Source organism: Eptatretus burgeri, chromosome 11 (assembly GCF_056783735.1).
Source record: "Eptatretus burgeri isolate ZD-2024b chromosome 11, Ebu_testis_v1, whole genome shotgun sequence".
NCBI lineage: Eukaryota > Metazoa > Chordata > Myxini > Myxiniformes > Myxinidae > Eptatretus > Eptatretus burgeri.
Window position 1 is genome coordinate 64,903,831 of NC_140971.1, and position 20,000 is coordinate 64,923,830.

A 20,000-nucleotide genomic window follows, 5' to 3' on the forward strand; every position below is an offset into this window, starting at 1 on the left:
CGATTAACTTGAGAATTAAACAGCAATTGCATAATGCATTACTGAATTTGGACACCAACTATTTTTGAGATCAAACGGTCAAAGGTCAACTCAAGATCAAACTTCTAAAATCATCAATTTAAATCTGAAAAATAATCATTTTTCATCCGATTGACCTGAGCTTTGATTAAGATTATCAATTTTAATATTAATGAAATGGACACTTTGATGCACCGATGCCAACCTTTGGAGAGGGGGGGTGGATTTTGCAAGTATCATGCTCTGCACGACGTCTTTTTCTTGTTTGTCTGTTTGTTTTTACGTTTATCGCCTACAGGTAGCAATTTTAAACTGATCTTCAAGAAACTTCACCACACGGTAGAGTTGTCATGAGCAAGAAGTTTTTGAGGTTAAAATATCAGCAAATTTGTCAACTTTTTGAAATCCTCAATTTTCATCTGAATGACTAGAAATTTGAACAAGATTTGCATATCAGGTTACTGAATTCAACCATCAATTCTTTTTGAAGTCATCATAGGCCAAACAGTCAACATAGGCCAAATTTCTAAAATTGTCAGTTTTAATCCGATTGACTTGAAATTTGAAGAGGTATTGCATGTTTGGTCAATTAATTCAACCACCAATTCTTTTTAATGTCAAATTTGTTTGCTGGATTTCGCAAGTATTATGCAGTGCATGACATCTTTTTTGTTACTTGCAAAATCGAAGATTTTTCAAGTGTATTGATCAGTCGATTTTGTTATTCTGTCTGTCTGTTTGTTTGTCTGTCTGTTTATTGCCTACAGGTCACAATTCCAAACCGATCATCATGAAACTTTACCAAGTTGTAAAGGTAGTCTCAACTGAGAAGTTGTAGAGGTAGAGGCAACCTTTGGAGAGGAGGTGGTTCTTGCAAGTATCGTACTCTGCACGATGTCTTTTTCTTGTTTGTTTGTTTGTGTGCAAGATATCTCAAAAAAGTTATGGATGGATTCAGTCCAAACTTGGTGGACAGGTTGGTTGTATGACAAGGATGAATATATTCAATGTTGGTGAAGATCCGAATCCAGATCCGGAGACCAGAATTAAAAAAAAAATTCAAGAGATTCTTCACCATTAAGAGATGGGCGGCAAAATGATATATAGCATGATATTTCAAAAATGTATTGGGCCCGATACATTCTCATGGATTAGCCATTGCGTGCCGGATGTATGCACTTGACTGAGTGCCCTTCAAGTTATTTTTGTGTTTCGGGAGAATATGGCCACAAAGGAGAGCCTAGAAATCCAGGAAAGAATGGCATGCATATATGGTGTCACCTAGTATGTAGGGCATCAAACCAGCATCTGAGAGGTTGTGAGATAAATCTGGATGAGCAACATTCAGAATTTGGATTCTAAGCTTCTGGAAAGTGAGATCGTACCTATTGGATGGTGTGGAAGAAAACTCACTCACAGGTTATGTTTTGATCGCTGTGTATTTATTTATTTATTTGTGAATATGTGTGTTTGTTTGTTTGTTTGTTATTCGCATAACTCCAAAAGTATTGAACTGAATCGCAGCAAATTTGGTGGGATGATTGGTTATTATCCGAGGACCATTTGATTAGATTTTGGGAGCGATCAGGTCAAAGGTCAAGGTCATGAAAGGTCAAAATCATCTTTTTACCATAGCGCGGTCAATTTGTATCCAATTTGCATGCAACTAATGCCAAAATGTTCAGAATTCAATGCCCCATCATGTGATATGTGACATGACACAATGACGCAATAACCCTTCTTAGTGGTTGGGAGTCAAAGGTCAGGGGGGGTTACGACATTGCAAAATGTGCGGTTTTAGTCATAACACTGTCAATTATTATCCGATTTGCATGAAACCAACACCAAAATGTTGACTGTTCAGTTCCCCACACTCTAATACCAATTACAAAATTAAGAGTACAAAGGTCAAGGTCGAGGTCATGAAAAGGTCAAAATCGTCATTTTGCCATCGTGCGGTCGATTTTTATGCAATTTTCATGCAACCAATGCCAAAATGTTGTGAATTCAATACCCAATCTTGTGATATACGATATGACACAGGAAATTTAATGTTTTTAAGCCATCATAACACATATGAGATGGCAGATATGGTATGGTGGTATGGGATAAAATACCCTCACAATCAACGGTTTCTGGGGGGGGGGGCAAAATGTAGCGTTGGCAAAGGTATGCGTTCTACTGAGTGCCCGTTCTAGTTTTGACACTTTATTTAACAGAGTTGAATCACTTGAACAAACGTATGGAGGGAGGCACTCCAGCAATGGTGAAATCTTCTCCAACTAAGTCCCCAACAAATGTTCCTTTTAAACACTCAAGCAAACAATGGTGTAATGTGACCATTTGAGGAAAAAAAAAAAAGCAAGAGAAGGAACTGCTTGTGTTGAGGGTTAGGGATGAACCCAGCAAAATTCATCCAATAGGGAAAAGGCACAAACATCTTTATCGAGGTCCAATGATGAAATGCACAGAACAGTCAGGGAATGCCACTTCAGCACTTTCTCAAGCCAGTTACTGTGACAGAAAACTGGCGCTTTTAGGAAAGGAGCTAAACTATATTTGTTTTTAAAGCTAAAGTAAACCAGAATATAAAAGCTATTTAATTATATATATATATATATATATATATATATATATATATATATATATATATATATATATATATATACATATATATAAATATACATACATATACGAGGTGTGTTCAAAAATAATCCAACCTTAATTTTTCGTGCGTAAACAAATGAAGCTCGGGAGGCGTGGTTTGGTGCACTATGTAGGCGATCCTAATATGCGTGAATATTTTCCCACCTGCAGAAGCTGTCAGTCGCCGACAGACCGCCGATCAGTGAGGAAGTGTAAGTGAGCGCCGTCGGATTTTCGTTTTTGACAAAATGACGTAAAAACTTGAACACAACGCTACTGCATCAAATTTTGTGCAAAGCTTGGCGATTCCCAAGTGGAAACGATCCCCAAGATTCAACAGGCCTTCGGGAACGAAGCAATGGGCACCACACAGATAAAAGAGTGGTACAACCACTTCAAAGATGGTCGCACATCAGTGGAAAGTGAAGCATGTTCTGGTAGGCCCTCAACATCCCGAAATGAGATCGTCATTGACCAAGTGAGGACCCTACTGATGCAGGATCATCGAATCACGATCAGAGAACTTGCAGACGAGGCGGGCGTCAGCATTGGATCCGTTCATTCCATTGTGACTGAAGATTTGGGCTTAAGGAGAATCTCAGTGAAATTCGTGCCAAAGCTGCTAACGATCGAGCAGAAGCAACTCTGTTTGGAGATCGCACAGGACATGCTGGAGACTGTGAACAGTGATCCCAACTTCTTCAACACAGTGATCACTGGCAATGAGACCACAGTGATCCGTCATTTTGTCAAAAACGAAAATCCGACGGCGCTCACTTACACTTCCTCACTCATCGGCGGTCTGTCGGCGACTGACAGCTTCTGCAGGTGGGAAAATATTCACGCATACGAATTAGGATTGCCTACATACATGCACCAAACCACGCCTCCCTAGCTTCACTTGTTTAAGCACGAAAAATTAAGGTTGGATACTTTTTGAACACACCATATATATATATATATATATATATATATATATATATATATATATATATATATATATATATATATATATATATATATATATATATATATATATATATATATATATATATATATCAGCCTGGTGTTGGCGCAGTGGTTCGGGCAGCAGCCTGGGATCCAAGAGGTCCTGAGTTCAAGCCCTGTTGAGCCACTGAATTAATACACCAGTAGGTTGACTCAGCCTGTCATCCTTCCGAGGTCGGCAAAGTGAGTACCAGTGTACTGGGCCGGTGTATGCCCCGGTTAGAATTGGTGTACCAGATCCCTGTGTCATAAGAGGCAACCAGGGTTGCATCAGGAGGGCATCCGGCGTAAAACCTGTGCCAAATCATTATGCAGATCATAACGGATGATCGCCGCTGTGGCGACCCCTAACGGGAGCATCTGAATGAAGAAGAAGAAGATATATATGTGTATATATATGTATATATATATATGTATATATATATATATATATATATATCCATACGTATACTATATATATATATATATATATATATATATATATATATATATATATATATATATATATATATATATATATATATATATATATATATATATATATATATATATGTATACAACTCATGTTACATTTCCAGGTAACTAAATAGTTCTCGTCAATTTGATTCATTCATATTAAATTATAGAACACAAATGTAAAAGAAAATGAATGTTCCCAATGGGATCCTCTCAATTATAGCATTTTACATAGGTTTAATCAATACTATTATATATAGGCAGAATGCCTTTATTTTATCAGACTGTCTACAGCTTGAAATGTTCCATTGAGAGGTCCAAAATGCTTTTAGAGTAAAACCACTTTCACATTACAATTCCAAGGAAGAACAAACAAAGTTTCAACTGATATCCAAACAGTTGCATACATAAAAGGATGTGAATAATTCCCCCTGCATATTCTCACATTCCAAGTAGGTCTACTAATAAGAAGCAGCTGCTCCAAAGAGCCATATACTTTTACTGATTTAAACTGCGAGTTTAAATCAACGGAGGGCAAAATATTCCAATGTCAAATAATGTAATGGGAGTTTTTTTTGTTTGTTTTTTTTTACTTTACAAAACTTTATACAATATTATGTTGCAAGAGTGAAGTTTCAGGGAGTAGCTTTTAACAAGCAAGATGAGGAGGAGATATCATCTTATCTTGCGAGCCATGCATTTTGCAACAACAGATGCTTTTGCAGAAAACCCAGGCTTCTTAATTAACAGCTTGTATAAAATGATAATTAAAGGCACACAAGAGAAAATCAAGCAATATAATTACAACAAAATAAATAATTATTATTAAAAGCGGATATATATTGTTATGTTTGTGGGGTAGATGGAGGAATTTCAGAGTAAAGTTAGGATTGTATATTTGCAGTATGGTCCGTGTACTGGTAGGAGACATTTTGATGTAAATTAAGGAGGGAAAACTGTGAGCTTAAGTTGTTATGTGTCACCACATGGGGGTGGTGCTGTGTTAACTATGTAGGGTTTAAGGCTAGTTTTCCCAGTATGTGATTGCCCCCCATGATCCTTTCCTACATTTTTGCATTTACAAAGCTGGCTATAAAAAGGAACCACATTCTTCCAACAACAACAACAACAACAACAACAACAATAACAACAGAGCTGAATGTTTCCGAGCAGGCAAAACCCCCTACCTTCCCGGTTTCATACTGGCAAGCCATGCCCCCTGAGGCTGAGGAATGGTCGGTGTGACTAAAAAGGGAGGACGATAGTGTGGAGACCGGTCACAACACATAGGACCTCTCTGGCTTCTCCCTAACATGGTCAAGAAGGCAGCGTGATTCTCATTGTTTGTGCTGGTGTGCATTCGTTCACGTACTGAAATAAGACATAAGCCATTGACTGTTCAGCTGGGTCATGAAGTTTGTATGTTTCTGAGGAGAAGATAAGGAGAAGAAGAGCGTGTCTCTTGGCCTTGTCTCAGAGCCACAGAAATCGCCTTGTTGTATGATCAAGGAGGAAAGCGGCGCAATTTGGTGTATGTGGACCGGGAACCACCACATTTCCACAGGGCGCTCAAGGTCCGCCAACAACCCCCTTCTGGTAAAACTACCAAAATCACGAATCACTGCTCACCTTCACTCTTTCATTCCTCTTTTTTCCCGCCTTTGGAATAAACTTCCTCACTCTATTCTTTCCCATTCTTCCCTCCAGGCTTTCAAAACAGCTGTTCACCACCACCTCTTATCTTCCCCCATCCAAATCCTCGATCTTTTCTACCCCCGATAATCCACCCAAGCACCCTTCCTTCATTTCTCCTGCTTTCCTTCCTGAAAGTCCCTGAAATGTCCATCTTCTCTTCGCCATGTTCCCCGTCCCATCCCCATCCCTCTCCCTTCCACAGTTCACCTAATGTGTCTGTTCCCCACTGTTTTGTCCCTTCCACTCCCGCCCCTCTTGTCTCATGCCTCCTTGCTGTGAGTTGTGTGTTAGCTCTCATACGAGCCTCGACCAAGGTATACAAAAAAAATAAAAAAATAAAAAATAACTTAAAGGGAATGGTGTGGCAATCTCGATCATGAGAAGAAACTGTACGGCGGTTCGAGGACCCTGGTGTTGAAGACCATCCGTGTGATTTACCTCACGTATGTGACCACATGGAGCGATTTGTCGCCATTTTGCTTTGCGCGGTGGCTTCGCAGTTTTGAGGATCGCCAGGCTCCTAAAAGAACATCTCTGGACACGCAGCAAAGTGCCGGAATAAAGGGAAGATTTTATTTTATTTTATCTCTTCCCTCATCTGTTTTTGTGACCAAGTGGTGACGTCTCAAATTAGGTTTTAGTTTGCCTCACATTTCATTACCTTACGCTTTGATATACTTTCGTTATCACTCGAGTTATTTTCATTATGAGTCATTGAATTATTTTTTTTAAATTAAATCATCATTTGTTGAACTTACTGTGTTTGTCGACTCGTTGTGGGTTCGAGGATAAACCCATGTGCTTTCATGTGGTACACGCCCTTGCCACCCCCTCCATCCCGCACGCGCCATAATCTCCAAAGATCTCGGCTGTTCGCCTCCAAGTAGAACAGTTTGGCTCTCCGTCCAGGTTGGTGTTAACTGGCCGGACATGACAATATGTTTTATAAAGTGTAAATGTAATACAGGATTAATTATGTAAATTACTTCAATTAAAATTCTTTCAATTACAACATTTTTCACAGGCTTAGTCAATTCAATTAATATGCTGCATTTTGTGGGCTTTATTTATTTAAACTGCTTAAAAATCTTTGATGTTTTTACTGAGACGTCCAGGCAAATGCTTTTAAAAGAAAAGTCACTTCTACATGGGTCATTAAAAAGCCAAGATGGTTCATTAAGCATGTTCAAGGAGGGGGTAGATGAACTCATTCAGCATTTTCACAAAGGGGGTTTACACTATATTGCCACAATGTAACTGAGACAGGAAACTGTCGGTAACATTGTTTCTCAATCTAGGGAAGGAAGGGAGAAAGAGGCATGCTGAGACCTTCTGGAGAAAAAGGAGAGAAGGTATGGCTGGTGATCTAAATCAAGCTATGTTTCGTTATGATTGCACGGATTTTGTCATGTACACTTTTTCCATGATTTTGGTTTTCAGCATTTTGAGTCCCAGATAGTGAATGGGAATCAGGGATTCTCAGGTATTAATGTGAGAATTAGTCTCAAACGGTGAACGTAGAAATTACAGACTTGGGTAGTGAATGTAGGATTTACAGTTTCCTGCAGTAAACGTAGGAAAATGTCTCAGGTAGTGAATGCAGGAATTAGTCTCGGGTCATGAAGAAGGAAATAGTCTCGGGTAGTGAATGTAGAAATTACAGTCTCGCGTCGTGAATATAGGAAATAGTCTCGGATAGTAAATGTAGAAATTACAGTCTGGGGTAAAGAATGTAGGGAATAGAGTTGCAGGCAGTGAATATGGAAATTACAATCTTGGGTAGTGAATGTAGAAATTACAATCTTGGGTAGTGAATGTAGAAATTACAATCTTGGGTAGTGAATGTAGAAATTACAATCTCGGGTAGTGAGTGAATGTAGAAATTACAATCTTGGGTAGTGAATGTAGAAATTACAATCTTGGGTAGTGAATGTAGAAATTACAATCTCGGGTAGTGAGTGAATGTAGAAATTACAATCTTGGGTAGTGAATGTAGAAATTACAATCTCGGGTAGTGAATGTAGAAATTACAATCTTGGGTAGTGAATGTAGAAATTACAATCTCGGGTAGTGAATGTAGAAATTACAATCTCGGGTAGTGAATGTAGAAATTACAATGTCGGGTAGTGAATGTAGAAATTACAATCTCGGGTAGTGAATGTAGAAATTACAGTCTCGCGTCGTGAATATAGGAAATAGTCTCGGATAGTAAATGTAGAAATTACAGTCTGGGGTAAAGAATGTAGGGAATAGAGTTGCAGGCAGTGAATATGGAAATTACAATCTTGGGTAGTGAATGTAGAAATTACAATCTTGGGTAGTGAATGTAGAAATTACAATCTTGGGTAGTGAATGTAGAAATTACAATCTCGGGTAGTGAGTGAATGTAGAAATTACAATCTTGGGTAGTGAATGTAGAAATTACAATCTCGGGTAGTGAATGTAGAAATTACAATCTCGGGTAGTGAATGTAGAAATTACAATCTCGGGTAGTGAATGTAGAAATTACAATCTCGGGTAGTGAATGTAGAAATTACAATCTCGGGTAGTGAATGTAGAAATTACAATCTCGGGTAGTGAATGTAGAAATTACAATCTTGGGTAGTGAATGTAGAAATTACAATCTTGGGTAGTGAATGTGGAAATTACAATCTTGGGTAGTGAATGTAGAAATTACAATCTTGGGTAGTGAATGTAGATATTACAATCTCGGGTAGTGAATGTAGAAATTACAATCTTGGGTAGTGAATGTAGAAATTACAATCTCGGGTTGTGAATGTAGAAATTACAATCTTGGTTAGTGAATGTAGAAATTACAATCTTGGGTAGTGAATGTAGAAATTACAATCTTGGGTAGTGAATGTATAAATTACAATCTTGGGTAGTGAATGTAGAAATTACAATCTTGGTTAGTGAATGTAGAAATTACAATCTTGGGTAGTGAATGTAGAAATTACAATCTCGGGTTGTGAATGTAGAAATTACAATCTTGGTTAGTGAATGTAGAAATTACAATCTTGGGTAGTGAATGTAGAAATTACAATCTTGGGTAGTGAATGTAGAAATTACAATCTCGGGTAGTGAATGTAGAAATTACAATCTTGGGTAGTGAATGTAGAAATTACAATCTTGGGTAGTGAATGTAGAAATTACAATCTTGGGTCGTGAATGTAGAAATTACAATCTCGGGTAGTGAATGTAGAAATTACAATCTTGGGGAGTGAATGTAGAAATTACAATCTTGGGTAGTGAATGTAGAAATTACAATCTCGGGTAGTGAATGTAGAAATTACAATCTTGGGGAGTGAATGTAGAAATTACAATCTTGGGTAGTGAATGTAGAAATTACAATCTTGGGTAGTGAATGTAGAAATTACAATCTTGGGTCGTGAATGTAGAAATTACAATCTCGGGTAGTGAATGTAGAAATTACAATCTTGGGTAGTGAATGTAGAAATTACAATCTCGGGTAGTGAATGTAGAAATTACAATCTTGGGGAGTGAATGTAGAAATTACAATCTTGGGTAGTGAATGTAGAAATTACAATCTTGGGTAGTGAATGTAGAAATTACAATCTTGGGTAGTGAATGTAGAAATTACAATCTCGGGTAGTGAATGTAGAAATTACAATCTTGGGTAGTGAATGTAGAAATTACAATCTTGGGTTGTGAATGTAGAAATTACAATCTTGGGTAGTGAATGTAGAAATTACAATCTCGGGTAGTGAATGTAGAAATTACAATCTCGGGTTGTGAATGTAGAAATTACAATCTTGGTTAGTGAATGTAGAAATTACAATCTCGGGTAGTGAATGTAGAAATTACAATCTTGGGTAGTGAATGTAGAAATTACAATCTTGGGGAGTGAATGTAGAAATTACAATCTTGGGGAGTGAATGTAGAAATTACAATCTTGGGTAGTGAATGTAGAAATTACAATCTCGGGTAGTGAATGTAGAAATTACAATCTTGGGTAGTGAATGTAGAAATTACAATCTCGGGTTGTGAATGTAGAAATTACAATCTTGGTTAGTGAATGTAGAAATTACAATCTCGGGTAGTGAATGTAGAAATTACAATCTCTGGTAGTGAATGTAGAAATTACAATCTCGGGTAGTGAATGTAGAAATTACAATCTCGGGTAGTGAATGTAGAAATTACAATCTCGGGTAGTGAATGTAGAAATTACAATCTTGGGTAGTGAATGTAGAAATTACAATCTTGGGGAGTGAATGTAGAAATTACAATCTTGGGGAGTGAATGTAGAAATTACAATCTTGGGTAGTGAATGTAGAAATTACAATCTGGGGTAGTGAATGTAGAAATTACAATCTCGGGTAGTGAATGTAGAAATTACAATCTCGGGTAGTGAATGTAGAAATTACAATCTCGGGTAGTGAATGTATAAATTACAATCTTGGGTAGTGAATGTAGAAATTACAATCTTGGTTAGTGAATGTAGAAATTACAATCTTGGGTAGTGAATGTAGAAATTACAATCTTGGGTAGTGAATGTAGAAATTACAATCTTGGGTAGTGAATGTATAAATTACAATCTTGGGTAGTGAATGTAGAAATTACAATCTTGGTTAGTGAATGTAGAAATTACAATCTTGGGTAGTGAATGTAGAAATTACAATCTTGGGTAGTGAATGTAGAAATTACAATCTCGGGTAGTGAATGTATAAATTACAATCTTGGGTAGTGAATGTAGAAATTACAATCTTGGTTAGTGAATGTAGAAATTACAATCTTGGGTAGTGAATGTATAAATTACAATCTTGGGTAGTGAATGTAGAAATTACAATCTTGGGTAGTGAATGTATAAATTACAATCTTGGGTAGTGAATGTAGAAATTACAATCTTGGTTAGTGAATGTAGAAATTACAATCTCGGGTTGTGAATGTAGAAATTACAATCTTGGTTAGTGAATGTAGAAATTACAATCTTGGGTAGTGAATGTAGAAATTACAATCTTGGGTAGTGAATGTAGAAATTACAATCTCGGGTAGTGAATGTAGAAATTACAATCTTGGGGAGTGAATGTAGAAATTACAATCTTGGGTAGTGAATGTAGAAATTACAATCTTGGGTAGTGAATGTAGAAATTACAATCTTGGGTCGTGAATGTAGAAATTACAATCTCGGGTAGTGAATGTAGAAATTACAATCTTGGGGAGTGAATGTAGAAATTACAATCTTGGGTAGTGAATGTAGAAATTACAATCTCGGGTAGTGAATGTAGAAATTACAATCTTGGGGAGTGAATGTAGAAATTACAATCTTGGGTAGTGAATGTAGAAATTACAATCTTGGGTAGTGAATGTAGAAATTACAATCTTGGGTCGTGAATGTAGAAATTACAATCTCGGGTTGTGAATGTAGAAATTACAATCTTGGTTAGTGAATGTAGAAATTACAATCTTGGGTAGTGAATGTAGAAATTACAATCTTGGGTAGTGAATGTAGAAATTACAATCTCGGGTAGTGAATGTAGAAATTACAATCTTGGGGAGTGAATGTAGAAATTACAATCTTGGGTAGTGAATGTAGAAATTACAATCTTGGGTAGTGAATGTAGAAATTACAATCTTGGGTAGTGAATGTAGAAATTACAATCTCGGGTAGTGAATGTAGAAATTACAATCTTGGGTAGTGAATGTAGAAATTACAATCTTGGGTAGTGAATGTAGAAATTACAATCTCGGGTAGTGAATGTAGAAATTACAATCTTGGGGAGTGAATGTAGAAATTACAATCTTGGGTAGTGAATGTAGAAATTACAATCTTGGGTAGTGAATGTAGAAATTACAATCTTGGGTCGTGAATGTAGAAATTACAATCTCGGGTAGTGAATGTAGAAATTACAATCTTGGGTAGTGAATGTAGAAATTACAATCTCGGGTTGTGAATGTAGAAATTACAATCTTGGTTAGTGAATGTAGAAATTACAATCTCGGGTAGTGAATGTAGAAATTACAATCTTGGGTAGTGAATGTAGAAATTACAATCTCGGGTAGTGAATGTAGAAATTACAATCTTGGGGAGTGAATGTAGAAATTACAATCTTGGGTAGTGAATGTAGAAATTACAATCTTGGGTAGTGAATGTAGAAATTACAATCTTGGGTGGTGAATGTAGAAATTACAATCTCGGGTAGTGAATGTAGAAATTACAATCTTGGGTAGTGAATGTAGAAATTACAATCTTGGGTTGTGAATGTAGAAATTACAATCTTGGGTAGTGAATGTAGAAATTACAATCTCGGGTAGTGAATGTAGAAATTACAATCTCGGGTTGTGAATGTAGAAATTACAATCTTGGTTAGTGAATGTAGAAATTACAATCTCGGGTAGTGAATGTAGAAATTACAATCTTGGGTAGTGAATGTAGAAATTACAATCTTGGGGAGTGAATGTAGAAATTACAATCTTGGGGAGTGAATGTAGAAATTACAATCTTGGGTAGTGAATGTAGAAATTACAATCTCGGGTAGTGAATGTAGAAATTACAATCTTGGGTAGTGAATGTAGAAATTACAATCTCGGGTTGTGAATGTAGAAATTACAATCTTGGTTAGTGAATGTAGAAATTACAATCTCGGGTAGTGAATGTAGAAATTACAATCTCGGGTAGTGAATGTAGAAATTACAATCTTGGGTAGTGAATGTAGAAATTACAATCTCGGGTAGTGAATGTAGAAATTACAATCTCGGGTAGTGAATGTAGAAATTACAATCTCGGGTAGTGAATGTAGAAATTACAATCTTGGGTAGTGAATGTAGAAATTACAATCTTGGGGAGTGAATGTAGAAATTACAATCTTGGGGAGTGAATGTAGAAATTACAATCTTGGGTAGTGAATGTAGAAATTACAATCTGGGGTAGTGAATGTAGAAATTACAATCTCGGGTAGTGAATGTAGAAATTACAATCTCGGGTAGTGAATGTAGAAATTACAATCTTGGGTAGTGAATGTAGAAATTACAATCTTGGGTAGTGAATGTAGAAATTACAATCTTGGGTAGTGAATGTAGAAATTACAATCTTGGGTAGTGAATGTAGAAATTACAATCTCGGGTAGTGAATGTAGAAATTACAATCTCGGGTAGTGAATGTAGAAATTACAATCTTGGGTAGTGAATGTGGAAATTACAATCTTGGGTAGTGAATGTAGAAATTACAATCTTGGGTAGTGAATGTAGAAATTACAATCTTTGGTAGTGAATGTAGAAATTACAATCTCGGGTTGCGAATGTAGAAATTACAATCTTGGGTAGTGAATGTAGAAATTACCGTCTCGGGTAGTGAATGTAGAAATTACAATCTTGGGTAGTGGATGTAGGGAATAGAGTTGCAGGCAGTGAATATGGAAATTACAATCTCGAGTAGTGAATGTAGAAATTACAATCTTGGGTAGTGAATGTAGAAATTACAATCTCAGGTTGCGAATGTATAAATTACAATCTTGGGTAGTGAATGTAGAAATTACAATCTTGGGTAGTGAATGTAGAAATTACAGTCTGGGGTGGTGAATGTAGAAATTACAAATCTTGGGTAGTGAATGTAGAAATTACAATCTTGGGTAGTGAATGTAGAAATTACAATCTCGGGTAGTGAATGTAGAAATTACAATCTTGGGTAGTGAATGTAGAAATTACAATCTCGGGTTGTGAATGTAGAAATTACAATCTTGGGTAGTGAATGTAGAAATTACAATCTTGGGTAGTGAATGTAGAAATTACAATCTTGGGTAGTGAATGTAGAAATTACAATCTTGGGTAGTGAATGTAGAAATTACAATCTTGGGTAGTGAATGTAGAAATTACAATCTTGGGTAGTGAATGTAGAAATTACAATCTCGGGTAGTGAATGTAGAAATTACAATCTCGGGTAGTGAATGTAGAAATTACAATCTTGGGTAGTGAATGTAGAAATTACAATCTCGGGTTGTGAATGTAGAAATTACAATCTTGGGTAGTGAATGTAGAAATTACAATCTTGGGTAGTGAATGTAGAAATTACAATCTTGGGTAGTGAATGTAGAAATTACAATCTCGGGTCGTGAATGTAGAAATTACAATCTTGGGTAGTGAATGTAGAAATTACAATCTCGGGTAGTGAATGTAGAAATTACAATCTTGGTTAGTGAATGTAGAAATTACAATCTCGGGTTGTGAATGTAGAAATTACAATCTTGGGTAGTGAATGTAGAAATTACAATCTTGGGTAGTGAATGTAGAAATTACAATCTTGGGTAGTGAATGTATAAATTACAATCTCGGGTTGTGAATGTAGAAATTACAATCTTGGGTAGTGAATGTAGAAATTACAATCTTGGGTAGTGAATGTAGAAATTACAATCTTGGGTAGTGAATGTAGAAATTACTATCTTGGGTAGTGAATGTATATATTACAATCTCGGGTTGCGAATGTATAAATTACAATCTTGGGTAGTGAATGTAGAAATTACAGTCTTTGGTAGTGAATGTAGAAATTACAATCTCGGGTTGCGAATGTAGAAATTAGAATCTTGGGTAGTGAATGTAGGGAATAGAGTTGCAGGCAGTGAATATGGAAATTACAATCTTGGGTAGTGAATATGGAAATTACAATCTCGGGTAGTGAATGTAGAAATTACACTCTGGGGTACTGAATGTAGAAATTACAATCTTGGGTAGTGAATGTAGAAATTACAATCTTGGGTAGTGAATGCAGGAATTAGTCTCGGGTCGTGAATATAGGAAATAGTCTCGGATAGTTTATGTGGAAATTACAGTCTGGGGTAAAGAATGTAGGGAATAGAGTTGCAGGCAGTGAATATGGAAATTACAATCTTGGGTGGTGAATATGGAAATTACAATCTCAGGTAGTGAATGTAGAAATTACACTCTGGGGGAGCGAATGTAGAAACTACAATCTTCGGTCTTGAATGTAGAAATTACAATCTTGGGTAGTGAATGTAGAAATTACAGTCTGGGGGAGCGAATGTAGAAACTACAATCTTAGGTAGTGAATGTAGAAATTACAATCTCAGGTAGTGAATGTAGAAATTACAATCTCGGGTAGTGAATGTAGAAATTACAATCTCGGGTAGTGAATGTAGAAATTACAATCTTGGGTAGTGAATGTAGAAATTACAATCTTGGGTCGCGAATGTAGAAATTACAGTCTGGGGGAGCGAATGTAGAAATTACAATCTTGGGTAGTGAATGTAGAAATTACAGTCTGGGGGAGCGAATGTAGAAACTACAATCTTAGGTCGTGAATGTAGAAATTACAATCTCAGGTAGTAAATGTAGAAATTACAATCTCGGGTAGTGAATGTAGAAATTACAATCTCGGGTAGTGAATGTAGAAATTACAATCTTGGGTAGTGAATGTAGAAATTACAATCTTGGGTAGTGAATGTAGAAATTACAGTCTGGGGGAGCGAATGTAGAAACTACAATCTTAGGTAGTGAATGTAGAAATTACAATCTTGGGTAGTGAATGCAGGAATTAGTCTCGGGTTGTGAATATAGGAAATAGTCTCGGATAGTTTATGTGGAAATTACAGTCTGGGGTAAAGAATGTAGGGAATAGAGTTGCAGGCAGTGAATATGGAAATTACAATCTTGGGTAGTGAATATGGAAATTACAATCTCGGGTAGTGAATGTAGAAATTACACTCTGGGGGAGCGAATGTAGAAACTACAATCTTAGGTCGTGAATGTAGAAATTACAATCTTGGGTAGTGAATGTAGAAATTACAGTCTGGGGGAGCGAATGTAGAAACTACAATCTTAGGTAGTGAATGTAGAAATTACAATCTCGGGTAGTGAATGTAGAAATTACAATCTCGGGTAGTGAATGTAGAAATTACAATCTTGGGTAGTGAATGTAGAAATTACAGTCTGGTGGAGCGAATGTAGAAACTACAATCTTCGGTAGTGAATGTAGAAATTACAATCTCGGGTAGTGAATGTAGAAATTACAATATCTGGTAGTGAATGTAGAAATTACAATCTCGGGTAGTGAATGTAGAAATTACAATCTTGGGTAGTCAATGTAGAAATTACTATCTCGGGTAGTGAATGTAGAAATTACAATCTCGGGTAGTGAATGTAGAAATTACAATCTCTGGTAGTGAATGTAGAAATTACAATCTCGGGTAGTGAATGTAGAAATTACAATCTCGGGTAGTGAATGTAGAAATTACAATCTGGGGTCGTGAATGTAGAAATTACAATCTGGGGTCGTGGTTGTAGAAATTACAATCTCAGGTTGTGAATGTAGGAAATCGAGTCTCGGGTTGTGAATGTAGAAATTACAGTCTTCGGTAATGCATATGGTGTTGCTTGTAAAGTACTGGCTGTGAAGTAAAATTGTGGCATCCGTTCAGCTCCAGTAATAATATTGTTGTCATCGTTTTGTTTTATTTAGGGTTTTCCAGGTTTTCCGACATTTCTTTCCATGGGTGATGATATTGCTCGTCAAGTGAGTCGCAAACAATCGTTCAAGTTTTTTGGCAAAATCATCACAACTTTTGGTTTTATCATGACACGTTTTATTTTCCTTCCCATGATATTGATGTCATACTTTTCAGAAGCCAATTTCATGTGGATTATCCATTGGCCTTGTTTTCCATGCACAAGACGATTGTTTTTCTTCTGAGAATAAGATCAATCAAACCCCTGTTCAACACATTTTCCTTTAGGGAGTATAAAATCGCTTGTTAGATTTTGACCATACTGAGATGTTGAACTTGAACATGTGAGGTATCGGCCGATCTGCCATCACGTCATTGTTGCATAATTTTTTTTTTAGATTTCATCCTTCTTTTTTTTTTTTGCATGGATTAGTTCTGAAGTTATCTCAGAAAAAAATTCGACCTTCATTTTTTTAAACAACGTCCCTTAAAGTAAAAAACTATTCTTCATGATGTTATCACCAGTTCCTGAAATTAAAAATAAACATGAATCTCAGGAAATCATTAATTGCTTTAAATGCTTATTTAAAATAGTTATCTGCAGCAGAGATCTGCATTTCAGGATTAAATATGCTTTTGTAATCTTCCGTTTGGCAATGTGGAAGCACTGCTATCATTGCTTGATGAAAACCACAAAGATAATAGAAGGGGTTTGGGGAGGGAGGAGAGTATTATCCTTGCTGAAATTGGGTCAATGGTTCGATGCATTTTTTTTTGTTTTTTGGGCAATAAACCATTTTGGGTTGATTTGGAGATATTAAATCTGGTCACCCATCGATGAGGACATTCAATTGATCTCCAAGACATTGCGGGTTCAAATCTGGCTGAAGGCACCAGTATCAAGGATTTTGATTCCAAGCTTCACTAAATTGAGCTAGTCTCAGTCCCCCATTTGTCATGTTTCTATTGCATTCTCAGTGAACTCCCAGCTGGCTCATTTATATCCTTAACTGAGCATGTTTTGGGTGACTCCTGCCCTCGGTGTAATTTGGGATGCATGCTAATTTGTTCCCTATCAAAGGCAATTAATTGCTCAAAATCTGGATAACCATTAAATATAAACCCTTCGTCCACAGCACGATGTTTCTTGCACAAAAATAATCCATCGCTTACATTTGAAAAGAATCGAAGATTATTCACTGACATCATATGATGTGGCGAGGGAAATTATCGATCCATCAGAGCAGCAAAGCTTGAAGCAAACCAGGGCACTCTTGAGTTGGAATGTAGCATTTACCATTTTCACTTTCATACTACACAGCCCACAAGCAATCATTACAACACCTTTTAATCACAAACCAATGAAGTTGATTTTCATTTGTCCATCAGAGCCTTGGTGATGAAAGGCCTTTTCCAGACATACGCAGTCCTACTGGAGAGAAGGTTTGTTCACCTGTTTTTGCATGTGAATGCATTGTGTGAGAACGGGATAGGGGTTTATATTGTTCCATCCATGCATGCATTGCTACTACTACTACTGCTACTACTGCTACTGTTACTACTGCTTTAATGGTCCATATTATTCCCACCTTGTGGAGAGGAGGAGATTGGGACCATACCCTCTACAGAGCATTGGTGCTGCCTAAGCAGTCTCCTTGGCTATTGGGCACAATCCTGGACAAGTTGCCGCTACACCTTGTGGGATCAGCCAGAAAAGGTTTTTGGGCCAAGTCTTTAACGAACCAGCTGGCCAGGTCTGGTGCTTGGCTGATGGTGAATTGGGCTGGAATTTGCAAATTGTTTATGGTGCCGATGATAACTTGCCTCCTCTTAGCAAAAGACAATGAGGGATTTTTAACATCCACTAGCTCATGTTAATAGATGGGACACTCGGCTCAACATTCTTCTGAGGAACAATGCACTTTGTGATGCAAGGAAATACCTACCCCACAAATTACCAGTTAAACAGTTCATAGTTGGGTCAGGAATCGGATCCAGGCTGCCCAGCTCAGAGGTAAGTGTGCTACCTTTGCACCAACCTGGCAGTGCAAAGGTAGCACACATGCATACATGCTTGTCAAAAATCTTATCCATGTTGAGTCAATATATGTAAGTTTTAGCGCATGTATGTAGATCCTTTTCTTTCATATGCAGAACATGGCTGTGGGATTTTCTGGGGACACAGTTGTCTCACTGATGCAATGCCAGATGTAGTTTTGAGCACAAATTTTGAATTTGGCCAGGGTGCCGTTGATAACTCACCTACTATTTGTGAAGGACACCGCTGGATCGTTAACATCCACCAATTAATCCTAGCAGGTGGGACACCCCAGTTTGACATTCATCCGAGAGATGGTGCATACAATGATGCCATGCCATACCTGTGAAATGCCAGGATGGAAGTTTTTAGCTGGGGAGAAATTCAAACCCAGGATAGACGGCTCAGAGGCAAGTGTGCGAACCTCGAGGCTATTTCACCACCCCATGTATGTAGATCATTAATTTGTAATGATATTAATTTATAAAATGTTAGACCGAGCTAGAGAAGTTACATCTGACTGTCCTTTAATTGTGTATGGTCAAAAATATTTCATATAGGATTCCTCACATAAACCCCGTTGTTTGTGGACATGTTCAGAAGTTAATCAGGTTTTCCAAGTGTTTGTCGACAGTTCATTTGTGAAATCTCCTTGGATGCTTTGTGCCATGTGGTGCTTATCCTGGTTTCCCGCAACACCTGTAAATAAAAGCACAACATTCATTGGAAACTTGGTTTTCTGCTCCGACCCGCTTTGCTCCAGGGTGACCGTGATGAGAGAGGAATTCAAGGTCTTCCCGGGTCTCAGATAAATTTCTGTTCCGAACACTTCCCTTAAGGCCCGGTCACACCTTGACGTTTTAGCCAACGTATGCCGATTTTGAATTTTTTTTTTAAAACGCTGGCACACGTTGAATACGTTATGGGTAAGTTTTGATAACATTGAGAGCACGCTGAAAAACACTGCCATACGTCGTTGTACGCTGGCTTTAAACGTTGTACTTTTCGGTTGTCCTCAAATTTTTTCACGCTTGAAATTTCATGACGTATGCCGGCGTATGACTCACATGTTCCGCTACGCTGGCCACAAGTTGTATGCATGGTCTGCGATCGTTGACAGACGTCAACACATGCTACTTGTAAGTTAATCATAAGTTGAGACACACCGAGGTAATGTTTAGCGTACCCGAAACTTATTTCTAACCTATGATTAACGTGTTGTTGGCACGTTACGCGATCGTTGCCACACATCGACAGACGTTACTTTTAAGTTACTCATAGGCTGAAAGACGTCGGTATAATGGATCGTCCTTGCGTCAGCGTCCACGGCCACGGCCAGGACACTTATTTGCAGCATTCTTCAAACTTTTCTTCGGCATGACGAGGATGTTCACACTTCGATGTCTAGCTTGGCTATGATTCCAATTGTCCATCGGCAGCGTCTATTTAAAATAGTCGAGTTTGAGCGTTTTAACACGTTCAGAAGAAACGCTTCAAATTTCAAAACCTCAGCGTCAAAAAACAAAGGCGAGTGACAGCAATTTAAATCGTTCATTGTAAACAATGAAAGTAGCTGAGTGGTACCGTTTAAAAGTCGTTGAGTGTAAAAAAAATCCAATTGTTGAGCGCAAGCATCTACTTTCAATAGTGGGGTTTGAGCGATTTAACATGTTCAATAGAAACGATTAAAATTTCCAAGCGCCAGCGTCAAAAAACAAAGGCGAGTG

General features: G+C 37.3%; 1 protein-coding gene across 5 annotated transcripts in view; it reads left to right on the plus strand.

Moving 5' to 3' along the window:
- LOC147017243 (uncharacterized) overlaps window positions 1–20,000 on the plus strand; it is a 230,878-nt gene that overhangs the window by 173,676 nt on the left and 37,202 nt on the right. For all 5 annotated transcript variants that reach the window (XM_085846694.1, XM_085846698.1, XM_085846696.1 and 2 more), the window contains 3 exons: window positions 7,122–7,175; window positions 16,250–16,303; window positions 17,625–17,678. In XM_085846694.1, coding sequence (XP_085702820.1) covers window positions 7,122–7,175; window positions 16,250–16,303; window positions 17,625–17,678 — 162 coding nt within the window. The remainder of the gene's footprint in view (window positions 1–7,121; window positions 7,176–16,249; window positions 16,304–17,624; window positions 17,679–20,000) is intronic.